We start from the raw sequence: 23,906 nt of genomic DNA on the forward strand, positions 1-23,906 counted from the left end.
AGGAACTGACGCAGCTCGTCACTCATGAAGTAGGACCCCCTGTCGCTATGGATGTACGCGGGGAAACCGAACAGTGTAAAGATGGTGACGAGAGCTTTAATGACTGTGGCCGCTGTCATGTCGGGGCAGGGGATGGCGAAGGGGAAACAGGAGTACTCGTCCACCACGTTCAGGAAATATGCGTTGCGGTCGGTGGAGGGGAGGGGGCCTTTGAAATCCAAACTGAGGCGTTCAAAGGGACGGGAAGCCTTTATCAGGTGCGCTCTATCTGGCCTGAAAGTGCGGTTTGCACTCTGCGCAGATTTGGCAGTTCCTGGTGGCTGTACGGACCTCCTCAACCGAGTAGGGGAGGTTGCGGGACTTCACAAAATGGTAGAATCGAGTGACCCCCGGGTGGCAGAGGCCCTCGTGGAGGGCTTGGAGGCGGTCTACTTGTGCGTTGGCACATGTGCCGCGGGATAGGGCATCGGACGGCTCGTTCAGCTTTCCGAGACGATACAAGATCTCATAGTTATAGGTGGAGAGCTCAATCCTCCACCTCAAGATCTTGTCATTTTTAATTTTGCCCCGCTGTGCATTATCGAACATGAAAGCTACCGACCGTTGGTCAGTGAGGAGAGTGAATCTCCTGCCGGCCAGGTAATGCCTCCAATGTGGCACAGCTTCCACTATGGCTTGGGCTTCCTTTTCCACTGAGGAGTGGCGGATTTCTGAGGCGTGGAGGGTCTGGGAGAAAAAGGCCACGGGTCTGCCCGCTTGGTTGAGAGTGGCCGCCAGAGCTACATCGGATGCGTCGCTCAAGACCTGCACATTTTTCCTCATTATAGGTGAGGTTCAGGGCGTTAGCGGTCTGGAGGAATTTGCGGAGGTCGACGTCGTGGTCCTGCTGGTCATGGCCGCAGATGGTTCCATTGTCGAGGTATGGGAACGTGGCCCGGAAGACCGAGACTCCGTTCGTGACGCCGAATGGGACCCTTAAGAAGTGGTAGAGCCGCCCGTCTGCCTCGAAGGCCATGTACTTGCGGTCACTCGGGCGGATGGGGAGCTGGTGGTATGCGGACTTGAGGTGCTGTGAGGCAGAAGTGCTAACCACTGTGCGGCCATGCCACCCATGGGAGACACGGGAAGGTGGCAGGTTGGATCCAAAATTGGCTCAGTGGTGACTGGAAACAAAGGGATATTTTTGTGAAAGGAAAACAGTTTCCGGTGATGTTTTATAGACAAAAGAGTAATGCAGCCACGGGTTGGAACAGCAGTGAAGGAAGTGACTCGGTCTATATTGGCTTTGTGAAAGAGCTATCCAGTTCATCTCATTCCACTGCTCTTTTCCAGAGGCCCTGCAACATTTTCTCCTTCAAGTACCTATCCAATTCCTCTTTTTGACGGTTATCACTGCATTTGTTTCCGCAGCATTCAAGGTGCAATCCAGGTGAGAGTTATCATAGATTATCATAGAATCTACAATGCAGAAGGAGGCCATTCGGCCCATCGAGTCCGCACCGACTCCCGGAAAGAGCACCCTACCCAAGCTCACATCTCCACCCCATCCCCAAAACCCAGTAACCCCACCCAACACTAAGGGCAATTTTGGACACTAAGGGCAATTTCTAAGTGACAGCTCATCCTGTCTCTCAGAAGTATTTCAAATAATTTGCCCACCAGGTTACCACATACATCTCTGATAGGCCCTACCCTCTTGTTCTCTTGAGCTTAGCATACGGGTAAAACATCTTTGGGTTTGCTTTGACTTTAACTGCTAATATTTTTTCATATCGTCTCTTTGCTTTCCCAATTTCCTTTTGTACTTCACCCCTGAATCCTCTGCCTTATCCCCTAACTTTGGACACTTAAGGGCAATTTTAACAAGGCCAATCCACCTAACCTGCGCATCTTTCGTCCGTGTGAGGAAACCGGAGCACCCGGAGGAAACCCACGCAGACACTGGGAGAATGAGCAAACTCCACACAGACAGTGATCTGAGGTCAGAATTGAACCCGGGTCCCTGGTGCTGTGAGGCAGAAGTGCTAACCACTGTGCGACCATGCCACCCATGGGAGACAGGGGAAGGTGGCAGGTTGGATCCAAAATTGGCTCAGTGGTGACAGGAAACAAAAACAACTGTTTTTGTGAAAGGAAAACCGTTTCCGGTGATGTTTTATGGAACAAGTGGTGGGGCTCGCAAAGAACAATACACCACAGGAACAGACCCATCGGCCCGCCAAGCCTGTACCTGTCATGATACCAACCTTGGCCAAAACCCTCAACACTTCCTTGTGCCGTATCCTGCTATCTCCATCCTATCAATCTGTTTGTCAAGATGCCTTTTGAATGACGTTAATGTATCTGCTCCCACAACCTGCCCTAGCAACACGTTCCAGGCACTCACCACCTTCTGTGTAAACATAGAACATAGAACATAGAAAATACAGCACAGAACAGGCCCTTCGGCCCACGATGTTGTGCCGAACCTTTGTCCTAGATTAATCATAGATTATCATTGAATCTACAGTGCAGAAGGAGGCCATTCGGCCCCCCGAGTCTGCACCAGCTCTTGGAAAGAGCACGTTACCCAAACTCAACACCTCCACCCAACACCAAGGGCAATTTGGACATTAAGGGCAATTTATCATTGGCCAATTCACCTAACCCGCACATCTTTGGACTGTGGGAGGAAACCGGAGCACCCGGAGGAAACCCACGCAGACACGGGGAGGACGTGCAGACTCCACACAGACAATGACCCAAGCCGAAATCGAACCTGGGACCATGGATCTGTGAAGCAATTGTGCTATCCGCAATGCTACCGTGCTGCCCTTAAGAACAAATACATCTACACTATATAATTTTCCCGTAATCCATGTACCTATCCAACAGCTGCTTGAAGGTCACTAATGTTTCTGACTAAACTACTTCCACAGGCAGTGCATTCCATGCCCCCACTACTCTCTGGGTAAAGAACCTACCTCTGATATCCCTCCTATATCTTCCACCTTTCACCTTAAATTTATGTCCCCTTGTAATGGTGTGTTCCACCTGGGGAAAAAGTCTCTGACTGTCTACTCTATCTATTCCCCTGATCATCTTATAAACCTCTATCAAGTCGCCCCTCATCCTTCTCCGCTCTAATGAGAAAAGGCCTAGCACCCTCAACCTTTCCTCGTAAGACCTACTCTCCATTCCAGGCAACATCCTGGTAAATCTTCTTTGCACCTTTTCCAGAGCTTCCACATCCTTCCTAAAATGAGGCGACCAGAACTGTACACAGTACTCCAAATGTGGCCTTACCAAAGTTTTGTACAGCTGCATCATCACCTCACGGCTCTTAAATTCAATCCCTCTGTTAATGAACGCGAGCACACCATAGGCCTTCTTCACAGCTCTATCCACTTGAGTGGCAACTTTCAAAGATGTATGAACATAGACCCCAAGGTCTCTCTGCTCCTCCACAATGCCAAGAACTCTACCGTTAACCCTGTATTCCGCATTCATATTTGTCCTTCCAAAATGGACAACCTCACACTTTTCAGGGTTAAACTCCATCTGCCACTTCTCAGCCCAGCTCTGCATCCTATCTATGTCTCTTTGCAGCCGACAACAGCCCTCCTTACTATCCACAACTCCACCAATCTTCGTATCGTCTGCAAATTTACTGACCCACCCTTCAACTCCCTCATCCAAGTCATTAATGAAAATCACAAACAGCAGAGGATCCAGAACTGATCCCTGCGGTACGCCACTGGTAACTGGGATCCAGGCTGAATATTTGCCATCCACCACCACTCTCTGACTTCTATCGGTTCGCCAGTTCGTTATCCAACTGGCCAAATTTCCCACTATCCCATGCCTCCTTACTTTCTTCATAAGCCTACCATGGGGAACTTTATCAAATGCCTTACTAAAATCCATGTACACTACATCCACTGCTTTACCTTCATCCACATGCTTGGTCACCTCCTCAAAGAATTCAATAAGATTTGTAAGGCAAGACCTACCCCTCACAAATCCGTGCTGACTATCCCTAATCAAGCAGTGTCTTTCCAGATGCTCAGAAATCCTATCCTTCAGTACCCTTTCCATTACTTTGCCTACCACCGAAGTAAGACTAACTGGCCTGTAATTCCCAGGGTTATCCCTAGTTCCTTTTTTGAACAGGGGCACGACATTCGCCACTCTCCAATCCCCTGGTACCACCCCTGTTGACAGTGAGGACGAAAAGATAATTGCCAACGGCTCTGCAATTTCATCTCTTGCTTCCCATAGAATCCTTGGATATAACCCGTCAGGCCCGGGGGACTTGTCTATCCTCAAGTTTTTCAAAATGCCCAACACATCTTCCTTCCTAACAAGTATTTCCTCGAGCTTACCAATCTGTTTCACACTGTCCTCTCCAACAATATCGCCCCTCTCATTTGTAAATACAGAAGAAAAGTACTCGTTCAAGACCTCTCCTATCTCTTCAGACTCAATACACAATCTCCCGCTACTGTCCTTGATCGGACCTACCCTCGCTCTAGTCATTCTCATATTTCTCACATATGTGTAAAAGGCCTTGGGGTTTTCTTTGATCCTACCCGCCAAAGATTGTTCATGCCCTCTCTTAGCTCTCCTAATCCCTTTCTTCAGTTCCCTCCTGGCTATCTTGTATCCCTCCAATGCCCTGTCTGAACCTTGTTTCCTCAGCCTTACATAAGTCACCTTTTTCCTCTTAACAAGACATTCAACCTCTCTTGTCAACCATGGTTCCCTCACTCGACCATCTCTTCCCTGCCTGACAGGGACATACATATCAAGGACACGTAGCACCTGTTCCTTGAACAAGTTCCACATTTCACTTGTGTCCTTCCCTGCCAGCCTATGTTCCCAACTTATGCACTTCAATTCTTGTCTGACAACATCGTATTTACCCTTCCCCCAATTGTAAACCTTGCCCTGTTGCACGTACCTATCCCTCTCCATTACTAAAGTGAAAGTCACAGAATTGTGGTCACTATCTCCAAAATGCTCCCCCACTAACAAATCTATCACTTGCCCTGGTTCATTACCCAGTACTAAATCCAATATTGCCCCTCCTCTGGTTGGACAATCTACATACTGTGTTAGAAAAGCTTCCTGGACACACTGCACAAACACCACCCCATCCAAACTATTTGATCTAAAGAGTTTCCACTCAATATTTGGGAAGTTAAAGTCGCCCATGACTACCACCCTATGACTTCTGCACCTTTCCAAAATCTGTTTCCCAATCTGTTCCTCCACATCTCTGCTACTATTGGGGGGCCTATAGAAAACTCCTAACAAGGTGACTGCTCCTTTCCTATTTCTGACTTCAACCCATACTACCTCAATAGGGTGATACTCCTCGAACTGCCTTTCTGCAGCTGTTATACGATCTCTAATTAATAATGCCACCCCCCCACCTCTTTTACCACCCTCCCTAATCTTATTGAAACATCTATAACCAGGGACCTCCAACAACCATTTCTGCCCCTCTTCTATCCAAGTTTCCGTGATGGCCACCACATCGTAGTCCCAAGTACCGATCCATGCCTTAAGTTCACCCACCTTATTCCTGATGCTTCTTGCGTTGAAGTATACACACTTCAACCCATCTCCGTGCCTGCAAATACTCTCCTTTGTCAGTGTTCCCTTCCCCACTGCCTCATTACATGCTTTGGCGTCCTGAATATCAGCTACCTTAGTTGCTGGACTACAAATCCGGTTCCCATTCCCCTGCCAAATTAGTTTAAACCCTCCCGAAGAGTACTAGCAAACCTCCCTCCCAGGATATTGGTGCCCCTCTGGTTCAGATGCAACCCGTCCTGCTTGTACAGGTCCCACCTTCCCCAGAATGCGCTCCAATTATCCAAATACCTGAAGCCCTCCCTCCTACACCATTCCTGCAGCCACGTGTTGAACTGCACTCTCTCCCTATTCCTAGCCTCGCTATCACGTGGCACCGGCAACAAACCAGAGATGACAACTCTGTCTGTCCTGACTTTCAACTTCCAGCCTAACTCCCTAAACTTGTTTATTACCTCCACACCCCTTTTCCTACCTATGTCGTTGGTACCAATGTGCACCACGACTTCTGGCTGCTCCCCCTCCCCCTTAAGGATCCTGAAGACACGATCCGAGACATCCCTGGCCCTGGCACCCGGGAGGCAACATACCTTCCGGGAGTCTCGCTCGCGACCACAGAATCTCCTATCTATTCCCCTAACCATTGAATCTCCTACAACTATTGCTTTTCTATTCTCCCCCCTTCCCTTCTGAGCCCCAGAGCCAGACTCAGTGCCAGAGACCTGGCCGCTAGGGCCTTCCCCCGGTAGGTCATCCCCCCCAACAGCATCCAAAACGGTATACTTGTTTTGAAGGGGAACGGCCACGAGGGATCCCTGCACTGTCTGCCTGTTTGTTTTTTTCCCCCTGACTGTAACCCAGCTATTCTTGTCCTGTACCTTGGGTGTGGTTACCTCCCTGTAACTCTTCTCAATCACCCCCTCTGCCTCCCGGATGATCCGAAGTTCATCCAGCTTCAGCTCCAGTTCCCTAACACGGTCTTTGAGGAGCTGAAGTTGGGTGCACTTCCCGCAGGTATAGTCAGTGGGGACACCGGTGGTATCCCTCACCACCCACATCCTACAGGAGGAGCATGTAACTGGCCTAGCCTCCATCCCCTCTTACCTTAAAGAATATAGCTGCTGTGTGGACTAACTAGATCTCCGCCCTCCGACTCTGCTCCCAGTCAGCTACACTTCCTGTAAACACCTGGCTCTCTTTGCACTCTTTGCGGAAATGTCGGAAACAAAATGAAAGGAGCACCTTACTCCCTCCTCACCTAACTCCCTCGGTCACCAAACTCTCACTATCGCACTCAAAAAGCACCAAATTCAGCACTCAGGTACAGGACAAGACTGCCTCACAGGGCTCTTGTTGTATATATCATTGATTTGGACTTAAATATGGGAGGTATGAACAGGAAGTTTGCAGATTACACAAAAATTGGCCGTGTAGTTGATGGTGAAGAGGATAATTGTTGTCTGCAGAATTATGTCGGTGGTTTGGTTGAGGGGGCAGAGAAGTGGCAAAATGGAATCCAATCAATAAAAGTGTGAAATAATGCATTTCCATGGGCAGACAAAGTCTGGGAACATTCAATAAATGGGAAGATATTGAGAGGGATTGAGGAATTGAGAGACCTTGGAGTACATGTCCGCAGGTTCCTGAATGTGGCAGTACAGGTGGTTAAGAACGCCTGTGAAATGTTTTCCTTTATTGGACAATGTATTGAGTACAAAAACAGGGGTGTAATGATGAAAGTGTCTAAAACGCTGGTCACAGCTGGAATTTTGAGTACAATTCTGGTCACCACATTACAGGAAGGACATAATTGTTCTGGAGCGAATGCAGAGGAGATTTACAAGAATGTTGCCAGAGCTTGAAAATTGCAGCTATGAGAAAAGATTGCATAGGATGGGGTTCTTTTCCTTACAACAGAGGAGGTTGAGTGGTGACCTAATTGAAGTGTACAAAATTACGAGGGGCGCAAACAGGGGTAAATAAGAAAGATTTGTTCCTCCTAGCTGTGTGCGGAGTCTGCATGTTCTCCCCGTGTGTGCTTGGGTTTCCTCCGGGTGCTCTGGTTTCCTCCCACAAGTCCAAAGATGTGCAAGTTAGGTGGATTGGCCATGATAAATTGCCCTTAGTGTCCAAAAAATGTTAAGTGGGGGTTACTGGGTTATGGAAATAGGGTAGATACGTGGGCTTCAGTAGGGTGCTCTTTGTCAGGGCCGGTGCAGACTCGATGGGCCGAATGGCCTCCTCCTGCACTGTAAATTCTATGATTCTATGATTCTGTTACCAGGGTCAGTTACGAGGGTACTATAGATTTAAGGTGATTGCTAGAAGGCTTAGAGGGGACATGGGGAAATGCTTTTTCACCCAGATAGTGGTGGGGATCTGGAATTCACCGCTTGAGTTGTGGTTGAGGGTGAAACGCTCAGCTCATTTAAAAGGTACTTGGATCTGCATCTGAAGTGCTGCGACCAGCAAGGATAGGGACCAGGGGCTGGAAGATGAGATCAAAATGAGTGGATAGATGATTTTTTCTCTTTTTTGTTTGCTGGCGCTGATATAATGGGATGAATGGCCTCTTTCTTCATCGTAACCTTTCTATGGTAGATAGATATGAAAACACAGCTCAGAAATTACATGAGGGGGTATCAGATTTTAGAACCTCCAGTTTTGGTCCCATGGCCATTCCTATTGGCTTTGGATTTGACTTGTGCAGAGTGGAACTTTCATCTGCGGTTATGAGGTAAAGGACAGGCTGCGGGAGGGGCAGAAGAACCTATAGGGCCTCACTCCTGGCTTCAGATGGAGAACCTGACATACCAAAAGCAGTTGGTGTGCCAAGTGAGAGAAGGCACACAGACCCTTGCCGGGGGACGGGTACAATCTCTGTTAGTAAGCTTCAGGACCGGCAAGCTGACTGAACCCATCCCAACGGAATATTCCTGGGTCAGTCCACTTGCTCAGGACGTGTTGGCAATAATGCGAGGGTGAATGCATGCTTTGGATATCCGCCCTATTAACACATCGTCGCACTCCGTGAATTCCTCATTCGGACTTAAGCCCATAATCTGAGCAAATCCTTCAGTGCATTCTTGCCGCACTTGCAGAGTTGGCGAGAACAGATATTGAACAGATGTTGAACTGTGGGAATGCAGTCTTGTGAGAGAAAGCAATGGAGCCCTGCTGGCTTCAGGTAGATGTGAGAGATCCCAAGGCACTATTTTGAAGTGCAGGTGTCACGGGGTTATCCCCGGTGTTCTGACCAACACCAATACCTTGGTTAGAATCACAAAAACAGATTAACTGGCCGCGCAGTTGCGGCGAAAACTTGCTGTGCACATATTGAGGGCCACAATGCCATCATTGCAACAGCGAAAAGTACTTCATAGAATTTACAGTGCAGAAGGAGGCCATTTGGCCCATCGAGTCTGCACCGGCTCTTGGAAAGAGCACCCTACCCAACCCCACACCCCTACCCTATCCCATCCCCATAACCCAGTAACCCCACCCAACACTAAGGGCACTTTTGGACACTAAGGGCAATTTATCATGGCCAATCCACCTAACCTGCACATCTTTGGACTGTGGGAGGAAACCGGAGCACCCGGAGGAAACCCACGCAGACACGGGGAGAACGTGCAGACTCCGCACAGACAGTGACCCAAGCCGGGAATCGAACCTGGGACCCTGGAGCTGTGAAGCAATTGTGCTAACCACTATGCTACCGTGCTGCCCTTAATTGGCTGTAAAGCATGTTGAGATGTCCAGGGGTCATGAAAGGTGTTCCACCAATGCTGGCTAGTTGTTCAGGATACTGAAATATAAATCATCTTAAGGGAAGTATTTTGAGCTGTTCCAAAGCAATGTGAGAAAGCACTGGATTGCACAAATGCAAATCTCTCCTTTTTCAAAACCGACAATAATCGGATCTGCGAATGTCCAGTGCCAAAGATGGAAATAGGTAAATGATTTCTGGGAAATATTTTTTGCAAAGAGACAACTAGTGTTGTGTGCTTAAAAAACAGCATTGGAAAGAAATAGGAGTTGGAGTTCCCTCATTACGTGACCATCATTGAGGAGCAAAGGGCTCTGAATCGCATCCACCATCCTATGCATCCCTCAGACACATCAGTCACGGGGTTATGTTCTGATTCCTCGGAAAAGCCGACAATTTATCATATATTTTGTCTTTGTTTTAATTCAGCCTATTGAAACACTGCAGAATAAATCAACACCTGGAGAAGCAAGGTGAAACGTTTGTTGCCCTGGTAACCGGCCTGCTGGCAAGGCTGCTGGACTACAGGACTGTAATGAACGATGAGAACCAGGCGCACAGCATGAGTTGCACTGTAAATCTTTTGGTAAGTGACAGAGGTCATTGTGAAGTCGAATCAGAATCGTTACTCTTCTCATGAAACACTTTCATATCAGGGGGAAGAAATGATTAGCTATTGCAACAGTTACACAATGGATTACAATTTATTACCTGGGGCAGCTGATCACAGGATCACAAAATAACTACAGAGAAAACTGACTAGTTAGCCATCTTTGGGATATGGTAGCATACTGAATTAGTGCATCAAATGGAATTATCTGGAGATGTGAGTTTAAATCCCAACACAGCAGCTGGAGAATTTAAATTTTGTGAATTAAATAAATCTAGTATTTTCTCTTTCTGACTCTCTCCCATCGACAGCAAAGATTGGGAATAGGCAGCAAGCAAATCCATCTCAGCTCGGGTGCCTTCACAGGTCACACTTTTGCTGATGCCCGAAGAGGCCAACCCTTGAGAGTCAGGTTCTGCCATAAGTGCTGCACATGACGTTACCAAGTGTCTTCTTGTTTTTGGCATAGGCGTCTGTCGCCACGCTGCCGTAGTCACTGGTCGTTGTGGTGGCCAGCGTGAAAGCGGTGGTGTTTTACGCCAGGAAAACTGGTGCAAAACGGCCACCGATTCCCTGCTCCGGGGAGGGAGGGAGGGGGGGGAGGGGGGGGCGGTGATAGCAGGGAGGCAGCGTGGAGCTCGAAGCTCTAGCTGCCGATATGGCCCGGAGCATTGCCGGATCAGCGGCCGCGCATGCGCACGGCGGCGGCCTACAGCGGCCGCGCCATGCTTCATGGAGCACCGCAAAAATAGTTCCCCCCCCCCCCTTTGGGCGCCCCAGACCACCTCCCCACAGTATCCCCAGCCCCGAATAAAGCCGCCCCTGCCCGCAGATCGGACCTCCCCCGACTGTGGCGGCGCTGGACTGAGTCCGCAGCCCCAATGCTGAGTGCACGACGGGTGAGAACACGCGTGTTACACGCAGTCGGGAAATCGGCCGGTCGGGGACGGGGCATCGCCGGGTGGTTAACTCACCACACAGAGTCCTTAGATATGTGACCACCTTCCACTCTGCGGACGTGCCCGATACAATGAAGACACCTCTGTTTTAAGTTGGACAAACCTGGGTGCTGTGCCTTTGAAAGGACTGCCACAGTCGCGATTCAGTGACACTGAGGACAGGGAGCCTTTCCGCATTGCTGTCATCAACAAGAACAAGCTGTCCCCGAGTCGAACGCACCAGCCGCTGTTGGTGCACAGCATTGATCCGGACGACGAGTGGTGTGCCACCCTGACGGTCAACCGATCCCAGATCACATTCCACCTGGACACTGATGCCTCCGCCAATCTCCTCGCATGGTCAGCACTTCAAACCCTGAGGGTCAAGCCAGCAATTCTTCCATCCATCTGTCAACTGGTCGACTATAATGGCAACGTCATCCCCGTCACGGGGTCGTGCCAACTCGAAGTGACGCACAGCTCGCGTAAAGCCACCCTACCCTTCGAGGTTCGAGGCCACATGACAGACGGGTGGCTCAAGGGACAATGCCCACAGTTTTGCAACATTCCGGATGACTTGGCAGTCGTGGATGGTGTCCTCCTGAATCTGGACCGCATTGTGATCCCATACAGCATGCACCGGCTTGTCTTAGAACAGCTGCACGAAGGCCATCTCGGCGTTGACAAGGGCTGACGGAAGGCCCGAGAGGCTGTATACTGGCCGGGAATAAATGAGGACTTTGCCAACACTGTGCTCAATTGCCCCACTGCTCATTCTAGCAGCAGCCAGCTCAGAGCACAGAGCTCACAGCCTGCCTCTCAAACATTCACCATGTGTTGAGTGCCACACCTAGATAGTAATAGGACAGGGTCCACAGATAAGCTGGTAATGCATTATCCCAAGCTTACAGTATGTTATTACAGTTGAGTTGTTAATAAAATAGAGTTACACCATCTCCAGCCGTGTTGACCTGTTTGTAGACCAGAACACCCAACACGACACTGACAACCTAAAATTACCCATTTATCCCTATTCTCTGCTTCCTGTTAGCTAACCAATCCTTTATCCATGCTGATGTGTTACCCCTCTGCGTCATGAGTGACGTAACCTCTGGACCAAGAGCTGAAAATGTTGTTTCCTGGCAGTATAAACACGGTGGGCCAAAATCGCCTCCTTCTGTGCTGAATTTGTTCTGTTTTGCCATAGATTCCAATCTTTTGATATCTTAGGCGGGATTCTCCGACCCCCCCGCCGGGTCGGAGAATCGCCGGGGGGCGGCGTGAATCCCGCCCCCGCCGGCCGCCAAATTCTCCGGCACTGGAGATTCGGCGGGGGTGGGAATCGCGCCGGTCGGTCCCCCCCCCCCCCCCCCCCCCCGGTGATTCTCCGGCCCGCGATGGGCCGAAGTCCCGCTGCTTCTCTGCCAGTCCCGCCGGCGTAAATTGAACCAGGTCCCTTACTGGCGGGACCTGGCGGCGCGAGTGGGCTCCGGGGTCCTGGGGGGGGGGCGCAGGGCGATCTGGCCCCATGGGGTGCCCCCATGGTGGCCTGGCCCGCGATTGGGGCCCACCGATCTGCGGGCGGGCCTGTGCCGTGGGGGCACACGTTTCCTACGCACCGACCATCAGCCTCCGCCATGGCCGACGCGTAGGTGAAGCCCCCCCCCGCCGTGCATGCGCGGGGATGACGTCAGCAGCCACTGAAGCTCCCGCGCATGCGCGGACTCGCACTGGCCGGCAGAGTCCCTTCGGTCCCGGCTGGCGTGGCGCCAAAGGCCTTCCATGCCAACCGGCGGGGTGCCAACCACTCCGGGGTGGGCCTAGCCCTAAAGGTGCGGAGGAGTCCACCCCGCCAGGGAGGGGAAAATCCCGCTCCTTGTTTGTAAAACAAAGAAATTCGGGTGTTTTCTTTTCCCCGTGAACTACAAGATCTTTGACATGGAAGATGCATTCAGGCACTCATTACCACTTGAGAGACGTATTTTGCCAAATCCCTTCGTTTATATCAGAAAAATAAACAATTTAGTTTGCTGTAGGATTCCCTCTTCCAGCATGGTGCCTGCTGTATCTTTTATTTTTTGCAAATCATTAATAAAACAATTCAGGATGGATGAATCACTCTGACATTTATTGCTTATTATGATATTTGTTCTGCTAGCCTTTCTCTGATAACAATTAACCATGATTTATTTTAAATATTGAGCTAAAGTCTGTGCTCATTAAGTTGAGAGGCGCCAATGATGGGGAATGACGAGAGAGGGAGTAGAAAGGTTAACATTTGCACATTCATGGTCATGTTAAATGCTTCCGCATTAACGGACAGCATTGGAGAGTAAATGAACTCCCAAACAAGAACAGAAAATTCTGGAAAGTTCGTCAGTGCGGAGAAAATGTCACAGCAACGTTTTGAGGCAGGATTCACAGGGTGCCTGTGGGGGATGGCATCTTGGGAAAGAGGATTCCAGGGAACGTGAGGAAGTGGAAACGAAGGATGCCTTTTTTGAAAATTCTTTCTTAAGATGAGGGTACTCCTTTAGTTGCTCTGCAGAGGCATTTCTTGCAGCGTCGCAGTGGGGTTGCAATCACAAGCGGACATGCGCTGGCGATCAATGACAAGTTTCCACCCCTAAAATACACCAGTGAACCAGTTGAGCTGTAAGAATGATCAGACGTGACAGCTTCATGCTCTTTTTTTTTTTACTGATGCCAGTTTTTTATTTTCCGACTTGTTTTAGCCTCAATTCAATTTTTCATAGCTACGATGGTGGCATCGACCTGACAATAGGGGAAATTGCGCAGGTTTGTCCTGTCCACAAAAAGCAGGACAAATCAAATCAAATTACCTCACCATCAGCCCACTGTTAATCATCAGCAAAGCGACAGAAGATAGCACTTACTCAGAAATACCCACCAATGATCGATTTGCGTTCTGCCAGGGAACCTCAGACCATAGAATCCCGAGAGTTGCAGAAGGAGGCCATTCGGCCCATAGAGTCTGCACCGACCCTTTGAAAGAGCACCCCACCTAGGCCCACTCCCCTGCCCTATTCCTGTAACCGCACCCAGACTGCACTTCTTTTGACACTAAGGGGAAGTTTGTCATGGCCAATCCACCAAACCTGCGCAACTTTGGGCTGTGGGAGGAAACCGGAGCGCCCGGATGAAACCCACGCAGACACTGGGAGAAGGTGCAATCTTCACAAAGGCAGTTTCACAAGGCTGGAATTGAACCGAGGTTCCTGGTGCTGTGAGGCAACAGTGCTAACCACTGTGCAAGTGGCATAGTGGTATTGTCGCTGTACCAGTAATCCAGAGACCCAGAGTCATGCTCTGGGGCCTGGGTTCGAATCCCACCATGGCAGATGGTGACATTTGAATTCAATAAAAATCTGGAATTAAAAGTTGAAAAGGTGACCATGAATCCATTGTCGATTGTCGTAAAAATCCACCTGGTTCACTAATGTCCTTTAGGGAAGGAAATCTGCCATCCTTACCTGGTCTGGCCTGCAAGTGACTCCAGATCCACAGCAATGTCATTGTCTGTTAAATGCCTTCAGGGATGGGCAATAAATGCTGGCACAGCCAGCATCGCCCACATCCCAAGAATTAATAAAAGAACGTTTTTAAACCATGCCGCCATGCTGCTGAGCTCAGTACAGCCTTGGTCCAAACTTCAACATAGGAGCTTAGTTCTAGAAGCAGAGTGACAAGTACTGCCCTGGACATCAAGGAAAATGTGACCCGGTGTGGCGCCAAGTAACCTCGGCAATACTGTCACTGGTGACGGTGCCCAACGGAAGGCATCAACTCAGAAAAGCAGACAAATTGAATACTCAGAGCCAGGTTGATTTGCTTTTAGACTGCTTTTATTATTTCTCTCAGACTTCAGCTATGTGGTTATTTGAAGAGTTACATAAGTTTCAAGACTCTCAGCTTGAAAAACATACTCGAGTGAACTGGCCAGGCCCACTCTGGAGGGTGCCTGTGGTGAGCTTTCAAACTCAAGGTCTGATGTCGTCTTGCGAATGTTGTTCCCGGTGATACCGTTGATGAATCTCGGAACTGCTGCTCATTTCTAAGGTTTAAGTTAAACCATACGTTCAGCTTCGAGGTGTCATTGAACCTTGTTCTCGATGTTCCACAACAGACGTGGCATCAGTGAAATGTCCAGTTGCAATTTGTTGTTCTCTGGTTCCCACCAAAGTCATTCTGCAAAGAGCTTCAGTTTTCTCCGTTTGCCTCTTTTTAATGTTAGCCATTGTCCTCTTTCCTATCATGCCTTATGGCACAACGTTAGCCACCTTTGCCACTCAGCAATGGGAATCGGGGGGGAAACTATCCATTGGTTGGAGTTGTACCTAGCATAAAGTTAGCTGTTTCTGGCTGTTGGAGGTCTCAGACCCACGGCATCTCTGCAGGCGTTCCTCAGGATAATGGCCTGGACCTAACTATCTTCGGCTGCTTCGTCAATGACCTTCCCTCCATCAAACGTCAAAAGTGCCGATGTTTGCTGATGATTGCATGATGTTCAATTCCACTCTCAACTCTTCAGGCACCCAAGTAGCCTATGCCTTCCTGCAGCAGTAAGATAAGACAAACATTCAGACTTGGGCTGCTATTTGCAGGAGCGGTTTCAAGGCCTTTGTATTGAATCGACTTCCACGTGAGCTTTTCTCCTGTGGCTCAACAAAGAGCAGCAGACACATCAACAATCTGAAAGTATTTTCTACAAGCTTGCATTCATGTACATGAGAAATAAGACCTGGATAGCTGCCAAGATCTTTCTATGGATCTGGATAGCGGCCAAACTCAGTACATATGCAACTTTCAAAAATCAATAGCTCTTCCCAGTTGGATGCGATCCAATCCCTAAAGCTGCTATGTTTAAACTTATCCAATAGAATCGCAAGCAATGTTCAAACTTCACCCAATAGAATTGCAAGCAACCCATGATTAATCCTCTTCTTGACAGCTATGTACAATCCCAGCAGCTTGTGCTCATTGTTTGTGAGAAACAGAACAACAGAACCAGCATCCTGGATTGGTTCACAAAGACAAGATATCAGAAGTGACGTCCCTTTGGTCAAGTTAGCTACCCTAGATCCTATTTGATTAATTATTACTGCTATGTCCTAAAAATACATGTTTAATGGTTAATAATGATTACTCAGTACTCTCCCTATAATTCATCTCAATCCTTAATAAAGTAACTTATGTAAAACTACTCTAGTGGCATGCTAGCTGTTCAGTTTTAAGAGGTTTCATCGCTGAACCCCCCTTCAATATTTAGCAAGTAAAATTCATCCAACACAAGTGCCAGGCAATGACCAACAAGAGAGAATTTAACTACCACCCTCCACCTTGACATTCAATGGCATTGCCACCACTGAATCCCCCACTATCAACATCCTTTGAGGGTTACCATTGATCTGCAACTTTACCCATATAAATATTGTGGCTACAAGAGCATGTCAGAGGCTTGAAAGTCTTTGACAAATGTCACAGGCTGTCACTCTCGCCTACCTCTCGCCTACCTCGTGAGTTCTGCTTTTTTGTCCATGTTTGGACCAAGGTTGGAATGAGGTCAGGCGCTGAATGGCCCTGGCAGCATTTCAATTGAACATCAGTGAGCAGAGTATTGCGGAGTGAGTGCTGCTTGATAGCATCGCCGAAGATACCTTCCGCCATTTTACTGATGAGGGCAATGGATCAATGTTATCGTTGCGCTTTCCATCAGCACCCAGTCCCCCACTGGGGAAGCAGATGATCCTACCGGCAGACTGAACTGGGAGAGAAACAATCAAGCTGTGAAAGAGCCTCCTTGTGCAAACTCCGTTCCCCCAAGAAGCTCAGTCTCAACAACTGAGCCTCCCTCTGGATGGAAATTTGGTATGTTCTCCTAAACATACACCTCCATGTTGAGGACCTGTCAGCTGCCAAGCGAAACCTCATTGGATGTCTGTTGATGATCGAGTCTCGACTGTCGAGTTGGTTTGACCGGATTGGATGTGTCCGTTCTTTTATCGACATAGCTGGCAATTTTTCACATTGTCAAGTTCATACCAGTGTTGGAGATGTACTGAAAAAGCTTGGCTTTTGATGTGGCTAGTTCTGGAGCATCGGTCTTCAGGAATATGGCCAGGATGTAGGGCAGCAAGGTAGTACAGTGTGTATCACAGTCGCTTCACAGATCCAGGGTCATAGACATAGACACAGAACATACAGTGCAGAACAAAGAACAAAGAAAAGTACAGCACAGGAACAGGCCCTTCGGCCCTCCAAGCCCGTGCCGACCATGCTGCCCGACTAAACTACAATCTTCTACACTTCCTGGGTCCGTATCCCTCTATTCCCATCCTATTCATGTATTTGTCAAGATGTCCCTTAAATGTCCCTATCGTCCCTGCTTCCACCACCTCCTCCGGCAGCGAGTTCCAGGCACCCACTACCCTCTGTGTAAAAAACCTGCCTCGTACATCTACTCTAAGCCTTGCCCCCCGCACCTTAAACCTATGCCCCCTAGTAATTGACCCCTCTACCCTGGGAAAAAGCCTCTGACTATCCACTCTGTCTACGCCCCTCATAAACCGAGTTTATTCAACCGCTCCTCATAGCTAATGCCCTCCACACCTCAGGAAGGACATACTGGCACTGGAGCGGGTCCAGCGGAGATTCACATGGATGATCCCAGGAATGGTAGGCCTAACATACGATGAATGTCTGAGGATCCTGGGATTATATTCATTGGAGTTTAGGAGGTTGAGGGGAGATCTAATAGAAAGTTACAAGATAATGAATGGCTTAGATAGGGTGGATGTAGGGAAGTTGTTTCCATTAGCAGGGGAGACTAGGACCCGGGGGCACAGCCTTAGAATAAAAGGGAGTCACTTTAGATCGGAGATGAGGAGAAATTTCTTCAGCCAGAGAGTGGTGGGTCTGTGGAATTCATTGCCAGAGAGGGCGGTGGAGGCGAGGACGTTGAGTGTCTTTAAGACAGAAGTTGATAAATTCTTGATTTCTCGAGGAATTAAGGGCTATGGAGCGAGAGCGGGTAAATGGAGTTGAAATCAGCCATGATTGAATGGAGGAGTGAACTCGATGGGCCGAATGGCCTTACTTCCGCTCCTATGTCTTATACCAGGCAATTATGGTAAATCTCTTCTGCACCCTCTCTAAAGCCTCCACATCCTTCTGGTAGTGTGGCTACTAGAATTGAACACTATACTCCAACAAGTGTGGCCTAATTAAGGTTCTATACAGCTGCAACATGACTTGCCAATTCTTACACTCAATGCCTCGGCCACTGAAGGCAAGCATGCCGTATGCCTTCTTGACTACCTTCTCCACCTGTGTTGCCCCTTTCAGTGACCTGTGAACCTGTACACTTAGATCTCTCTGACTTTCAATACTCTTGAGGGTTCTACCATTCACTGTATATTCCCTACCTGCATTACACCTTCCAAAATGCATTACCTCATATTTGTCCGTATTAAACTCCATCTGCCATCTCTCCGCCCAAGTCTCCAAACAATCTGAATCCTGCTGTATCCTCTGACAGTCCTCATCGCTATCCACAATTCCACCAATCTTTGTGTCATCTGCAAACTTACTAACCAGACCAGTTACATTTTATCCACCTAACCTGCACGTCTTTGGACCTGTGGAAAGAAACCGGAGCACCTGGAGGAAACCCACAGAGACACGGGGAGAACGTACAGACTCCGCACAGATAGTGACCCAGTGGGGAATCGAACCCGGGACCATGGCGCTGTGAAGTCACAGTGCTGTCTACTTCTGCTACCATGCTACCCAGGTTCCTCCCCAGGTTCGATTCCCGGCTTGGGTCACTGTCTGTGCGGCGTCTGCACACGTTCTCCCCGTGTCTGCATGGGTTTCCTCTGGCTGCTCCGGTTTCCTTCCACAGTCCAAAGATGTACAGGTTAGGTGGATTGGCCATGATAAATTGCTCTTAGTGTCCAAAAACGGTTAGGTGGGGTTACTGGATTACGGGGATAGGGTGGAGGCATGGGCTTAGGTGGCGTGCTCTTTCCAAGGGCCGGTACAGACTCGATGGGCCGAATGGCGTCCTTCTGCACTGTAAATTCTATGATTCTATGTCATTAGTGTCCATAACGTTTGCTGTGTTTTCGCTGGATTTTCAGAAACCTGAGAAAATTAATTCCCAGGATACTTCTAGAGCAGATATTAGAAAGGCCAGAAGATTGCCGACTCAATAACGTCCTTCAATGTAAATCACAGATGAGCATTTCTGTTGACATATTCCCATTGCTCATTTGATTCATTCATCCGGCTTCTCGAATGCCTTGATTTTAAAATTCGAATCTCCATGTTCAGGTCCCTCCCCAGTTTCACTCCTCACTGTCACTCCAGGGACATGAGCAATTACTGGAGATGTTACCTCTAAGACCTTGTTTAACCAAATCTTTGGTTATATATCCTGATCTCTGTTTCTTTGACTTAGTGTCACATATTGTCTGGTTAAGCCACTGTGCCGTTCGCCTGGGATGCATCATAACTGTGATAAAGGTGTCATGTAACTGCCGGTTGTTATTCCCCAATAATCCCTCCAGTGCTGTGTTTATGCATAAAACCATCAGGCTCCTCATTCAGATTCACTGATTCCAAGTAAATGAAGGTTTTCAATTGTCTCCTGATTAGTAACAATCTACTGTGATTTAAACAATCCACTGAGAGCGGCAGCCAACATTCTGCTAATTTGTGCTCAATTATCCCCAGTTTTTTTTTTTGCTGATTCAAATGCGCAGCTTCCGAGGACTGGGTGGAGACTGCCAGAAGCTCGCTTTAGTTCAGACCCATACAGGGAGAGGGTGAGGATAGTTTTGTCCTGACAAGCCTTAAGTTGGAGCTGACGCCGGTTTGAAATGAAATGAACATTAAGAGTGTCATGTTAGAGTACCTTTAAGAAATGGTTGTTTATAAAATAGCTGTATTGGATGTATCTTTAAGAAATGGGTGTTTATTACTGCAGTGATGTCGGAGTGTGGGTGGAGCTGGGCTGTCTGTCTGATTTTACTTTTGCTTTGGGCTGTCACAGGGTGTATTTAGTTTTGTTTTAGATTTGGAGAAGCTGCAGTCACAGCAAGATGTGTACGAATCTCTGCAAGCTAAAGAATGTTCATTTGGTGATTTCAAAGTGGTAACTGCTCTCAGTAGAGAAGTTAAACCTGATGTCTTTCTGTAAAAAGGGTTATCTTTTGTCTTCTGGATGTTGCAAGGAAAGATTAAGAGTTACTTATAGAGTACTGTATTCTTTGGGGGATTTATTGGTGTTGATAGTTGTTAAGATGTTTACTGTGGGTTTATAAAGTGTGAACTGGTTTCATAAATAAACATTGTTTTAATTTAAAAGTACAGTAGATCTCTGTTGCATCACACCTGCAGAGTAGGCCCGCGCGTTTCCCCATAACCACAATCTATTAAACGTTGTGGGTCAGGTGAACTCCATGGTACACTTTGGGGTTCTCTAAACCCTGGCCCATAACAAATGGTTTAAAATACGGTGGGGATTGCTTCTGTGTACAATTCCCTTGTTCCTTTAAACGGCACCCCCCCACCGGCAAGTTAGCTTTCAAGCGTGATGGCCTGATGGTGGTCGAGGTGTGACATCTAACTGAGCACAACAAGGCCCGATGAACAGAAGATGAGACCAATTAATGGTTAATCTTTTAGCTGTTGTGCGTCACGGGGAAATGCTGAAGGGGACCAACACTGAGGGGACTCTCAAATAAAAGCAAAATACTGCGGATGCTGGAAATCGGAAATAGAAACAGAAAATGCTGGATAAACTCAGCAGGTCTGAGAGCGTCCATGGAGTTCTGGAGAAGGGTCATTTGGATTTGAAATGTTAAACTCTGTGTCTCTCTCCACAGAGGCGGCCAGACCTGCTAAACCTTTTCACCACTTTCTGTTTCCATTACCCTGAGCTGTGTGCTGTTCTTTTTGTTGCTTATTTAGGATGGATTGCATAGTGTTCCACAAAGTCCCCAGTATAGCTTTTACTTAAACAAAGCTATGATTTTATTTATACTACTGAACTGGGTTTCAACACTTAGACCTTTCAGAATACAGAATTGATCAATAACATCTGACTACACTCAACTACTGCTAATCTCACTACTGGTATAAACTATAATCTAACCTTCTCACACTAACTGCTCTTCTGACCTTCACTCACTATCTCCTTCTTACACTCCTCCCCTAAGGTCTAGCATCACTGCTTTATATAGTAGTATCTGCAGCTCCCTCTGGTGGCTATTCATGCTACTACCTTAAGCCTTGTCATGCTGAAAGTTATGATAATACCACAGACTGTCCTGCCTTTCCACACAAGATGCCATGAGATCCTTTCTGTCCATAAGGCAGATGCAGCCATAATTCAGGTTCTAAAACTGAAAGTAGCAAAGCAAGTTAATAAAGACATTAAAGACTTCCGGGTGCGGCGATGACCAGCTAAGTCGCACGTTTCGGCAGCTCCCGGTGGAACGGACTTTTGGGCTCTTAATAGGAGCCCCTTCGGCAATTTTAACGGCAAATAACACTGTGCGGTAATCCAGAAGGGAATCCCCCCCGGACACGGATGGAAAAAAGAGAGGAAAGTAGCCGGATTGCGGTGGATCCTCAAGAGCAGTGGCCAGGAAGGCAGGCACAAAGCAAGATGGCGTCGGAAGAAGGCAGTTTAATATGGGGCCATGACCAACAAGAGTTCCTGCGGCGTTGCGTAGATGAACTCAAAAAGGAGATGAAGAAGGAGCTGTTGGCCCCGATATTACAAGCGATTGAGGGGCTAAAGGAGGAGCAAAAGACCCAGGAACAGGAGCTTCGGGCCGTGAAGGCAAAGGCTGCTGAGAATGAGGACGACATACAGGGCCTGGTGGTGAAAACGGAGATCCACGAAGTACAACACAAAAGATGTGTGGAAAGGCTGGAGGTGCTGGAGAACAATGCGAGGAGGAAGAACTTAAGGATTCTTAGTCTTCCCGAAGGTGCAGAGGGGGCGGACGTCTGGCATATGTGAGCACGATGCTGCATTCGTTAATGGGATCGGAGGCCCTGACGGGTCCGCTGGAGGTGGAGGGAGCCTATCGAGTTATGGCGCGAAGACCGAGGGCTGGAGAAACTCCTCGAGCAATAGTTGTGAGATTTCTCCGATACAAGGACAGAGAGATGGTCCTCAGATGGGCCAAGAAAACTCGGAACAGTAGGTGGGAGAATGCGGTGATCCGCGTGTATCAAGATTGGAGTGCGGAGGTGGCGAGAAGGAGGGCAAGCTTTAATCGGGCCAAGGCGGTGTTGCATAAAAGGAAGGTCAAATTCGGAATGTTGCAGCCGGCGAGACTGTGGGTCACACATCTAGGGAAACATCACTATTTCGAAACGGCAGACGAAGCGTGGACATTTATTGTCGAGGAGAAGCTGGAGTGAGCGGGCCAGAAGAAAAAGAGCGTTTGGGACAAAAGGGGGGGGTGAATTTGTGGGATGAAGGGGGTAAAAGGGGGGAAGAGAAGACTTCCCAGATTGTTAAACCTGCGACCCTGAAACTTCTCTCTCTTCCCCATGTCGTGGGGGAGGGGGTGAGGGAGGATGAGGAGCTGTGGGCGCCGGCCATTGGGGGCGGGGCCAAAAGGGGAAGCGCGGGCTTTGTTCCCGCGCTATGGTAATCATGGTGGGAACAGGGAAGCAGGAAGGAGGGGACCTCGCACAGTGTGAGCCGAGGTCACGGGGGGAAGCCGAGGTCGGCCAGAGTTTGCTGACTTCTGGGAGCAACATGGGGGGTGCAATTACGCTAGCTTGGGATCTAGCGGGGGGGGGGGGGTTAACTGGGTTGCTGCTTCTGGGGAGAAGGGGGAGCTGGTATGGGAGGGGGGGGTCGGGGCGGGGGTGCGCCGCCTGGGGGGGATACAGCGACGTGGGAACCGGGTGAAGAGCTGGATTGAAAGGAAATGGCTAGTCGTCAAGGGGGGGGTAAAGAGCCCCCCAACCCGGTTGATCACGTGGAATGTGAGAGGGCTGAACGGGCCGATTAAGAGGGCACGGGTACTCGCACACCTAAAGAAACTTAAGGCAGATGTGGTTATGCTTCAGGAGACGCATCTGAAGCTGACAGACCAGGTTAGACTTCGCAAAGGATGGGTGGGGCAGGTGTTTCATTCGGGGCTGGATGCAAAAAACAAGGGGGTGGCCATACTAGTGGGTAAGCGGGTAATGTTTGAGGCAAAGACTATAGTGGCAGATAGTGGGGGCAGATACGTGATGGTGAGTGGCAAACTGCAAGGGGAGGCGGTGGTATTGGTGAACGTGTATGCCCCGAACTGGGATGATGCCAATTTTATGAGGCGTACATTAGGAAGCATCCCGGACCTAGAGGCGGGAAAGTTGGTAATGGGTGGAGACTTTAATACGGTGCTGGACCCAGGGCTGGACAGATCGAGGTTCAGGACCAGAAGGAGGCCGGCTGCAGCTAGGGTGCTTAAGTATTTTATGGTGCAGATGGGAGGAGTAGATCCCTGGAGATTTAATAGACCTAGGAGTAAGGAGTTTTCGTTTTTCTCCTATGTCCATAAAGTATTTTCACGAACAGATTTTTTTGTTTTGGGAAGGGCACTGATCCCAAAGGTGACGGGGACGGAGTACACAGCTATAGCCATCTCGGATCATGCTCCATACTGGGTGGACCTGGAGATAGGGGAAGAAAAGTAACAGCTTCCACCCTGGAGAATGGACATGGGATTATTGGCAGATGAGGGGGTGTGTTTAAGGGTGAGGGGTTGTGTTGAAAGGTACTTGGAAATTAATGATAATGGGGAGGTACAGGTGGGAGTGGTCTGGGAGGCACTGAAGGCAGCGGTTAGAGTGGAGCTGATATCTATTAGGGCACATAAAGGAAAGCAGGAGGGTAGGGAAAGGGAGCGGTTGTTGAAAGAACTTCTGAGGGTGGACAGACAATACGCGGAGGTACAGGAGGAGGGAC

The 23,906-nt window shown here is 48.7% G+C and overlaps 1 protein-coding gene across 1 annotated transcript in view; it reads left to right on the forward strand.

Moving 5' to 3' along the window:
• The window catches only part of LOC140409300 (dedicator of cytokinesis protein 2-like), a 1,572,852-nt gene that overhangs the window by 1,313,767 nt on the left and 235,179 nt on the right, over nucleotides 1-23,906 (forward strand). The window contains exon 35 of the mRNA XM_072497681.1: nucleotides 9,779-9,935. Coding sequence (XP_072353782.1) covers nucleotides 9,779-9,935 — 157 coding nt within the window. The remainder of the gene's footprint in view (nucleotides 1-9,778; nucleotides 9,936-23,906) is intronic.

This window comes from Scyliorhinus torazame, chromosome 3, assembly GCF_047496885.1.
Source record: "Scyliorhinus torazame isolate Kashiwa2021f chromosome 3, sScyTor2.1, whole genome shotgun sequence".
NCBI classification, from domain to species: Eukaryota; Metazoa; Chordata; class Chondrichthyes; order Carcharhiniformes; family Scyliorhinidae; genus Scyliorhinus; species Scyliorhinus torazame.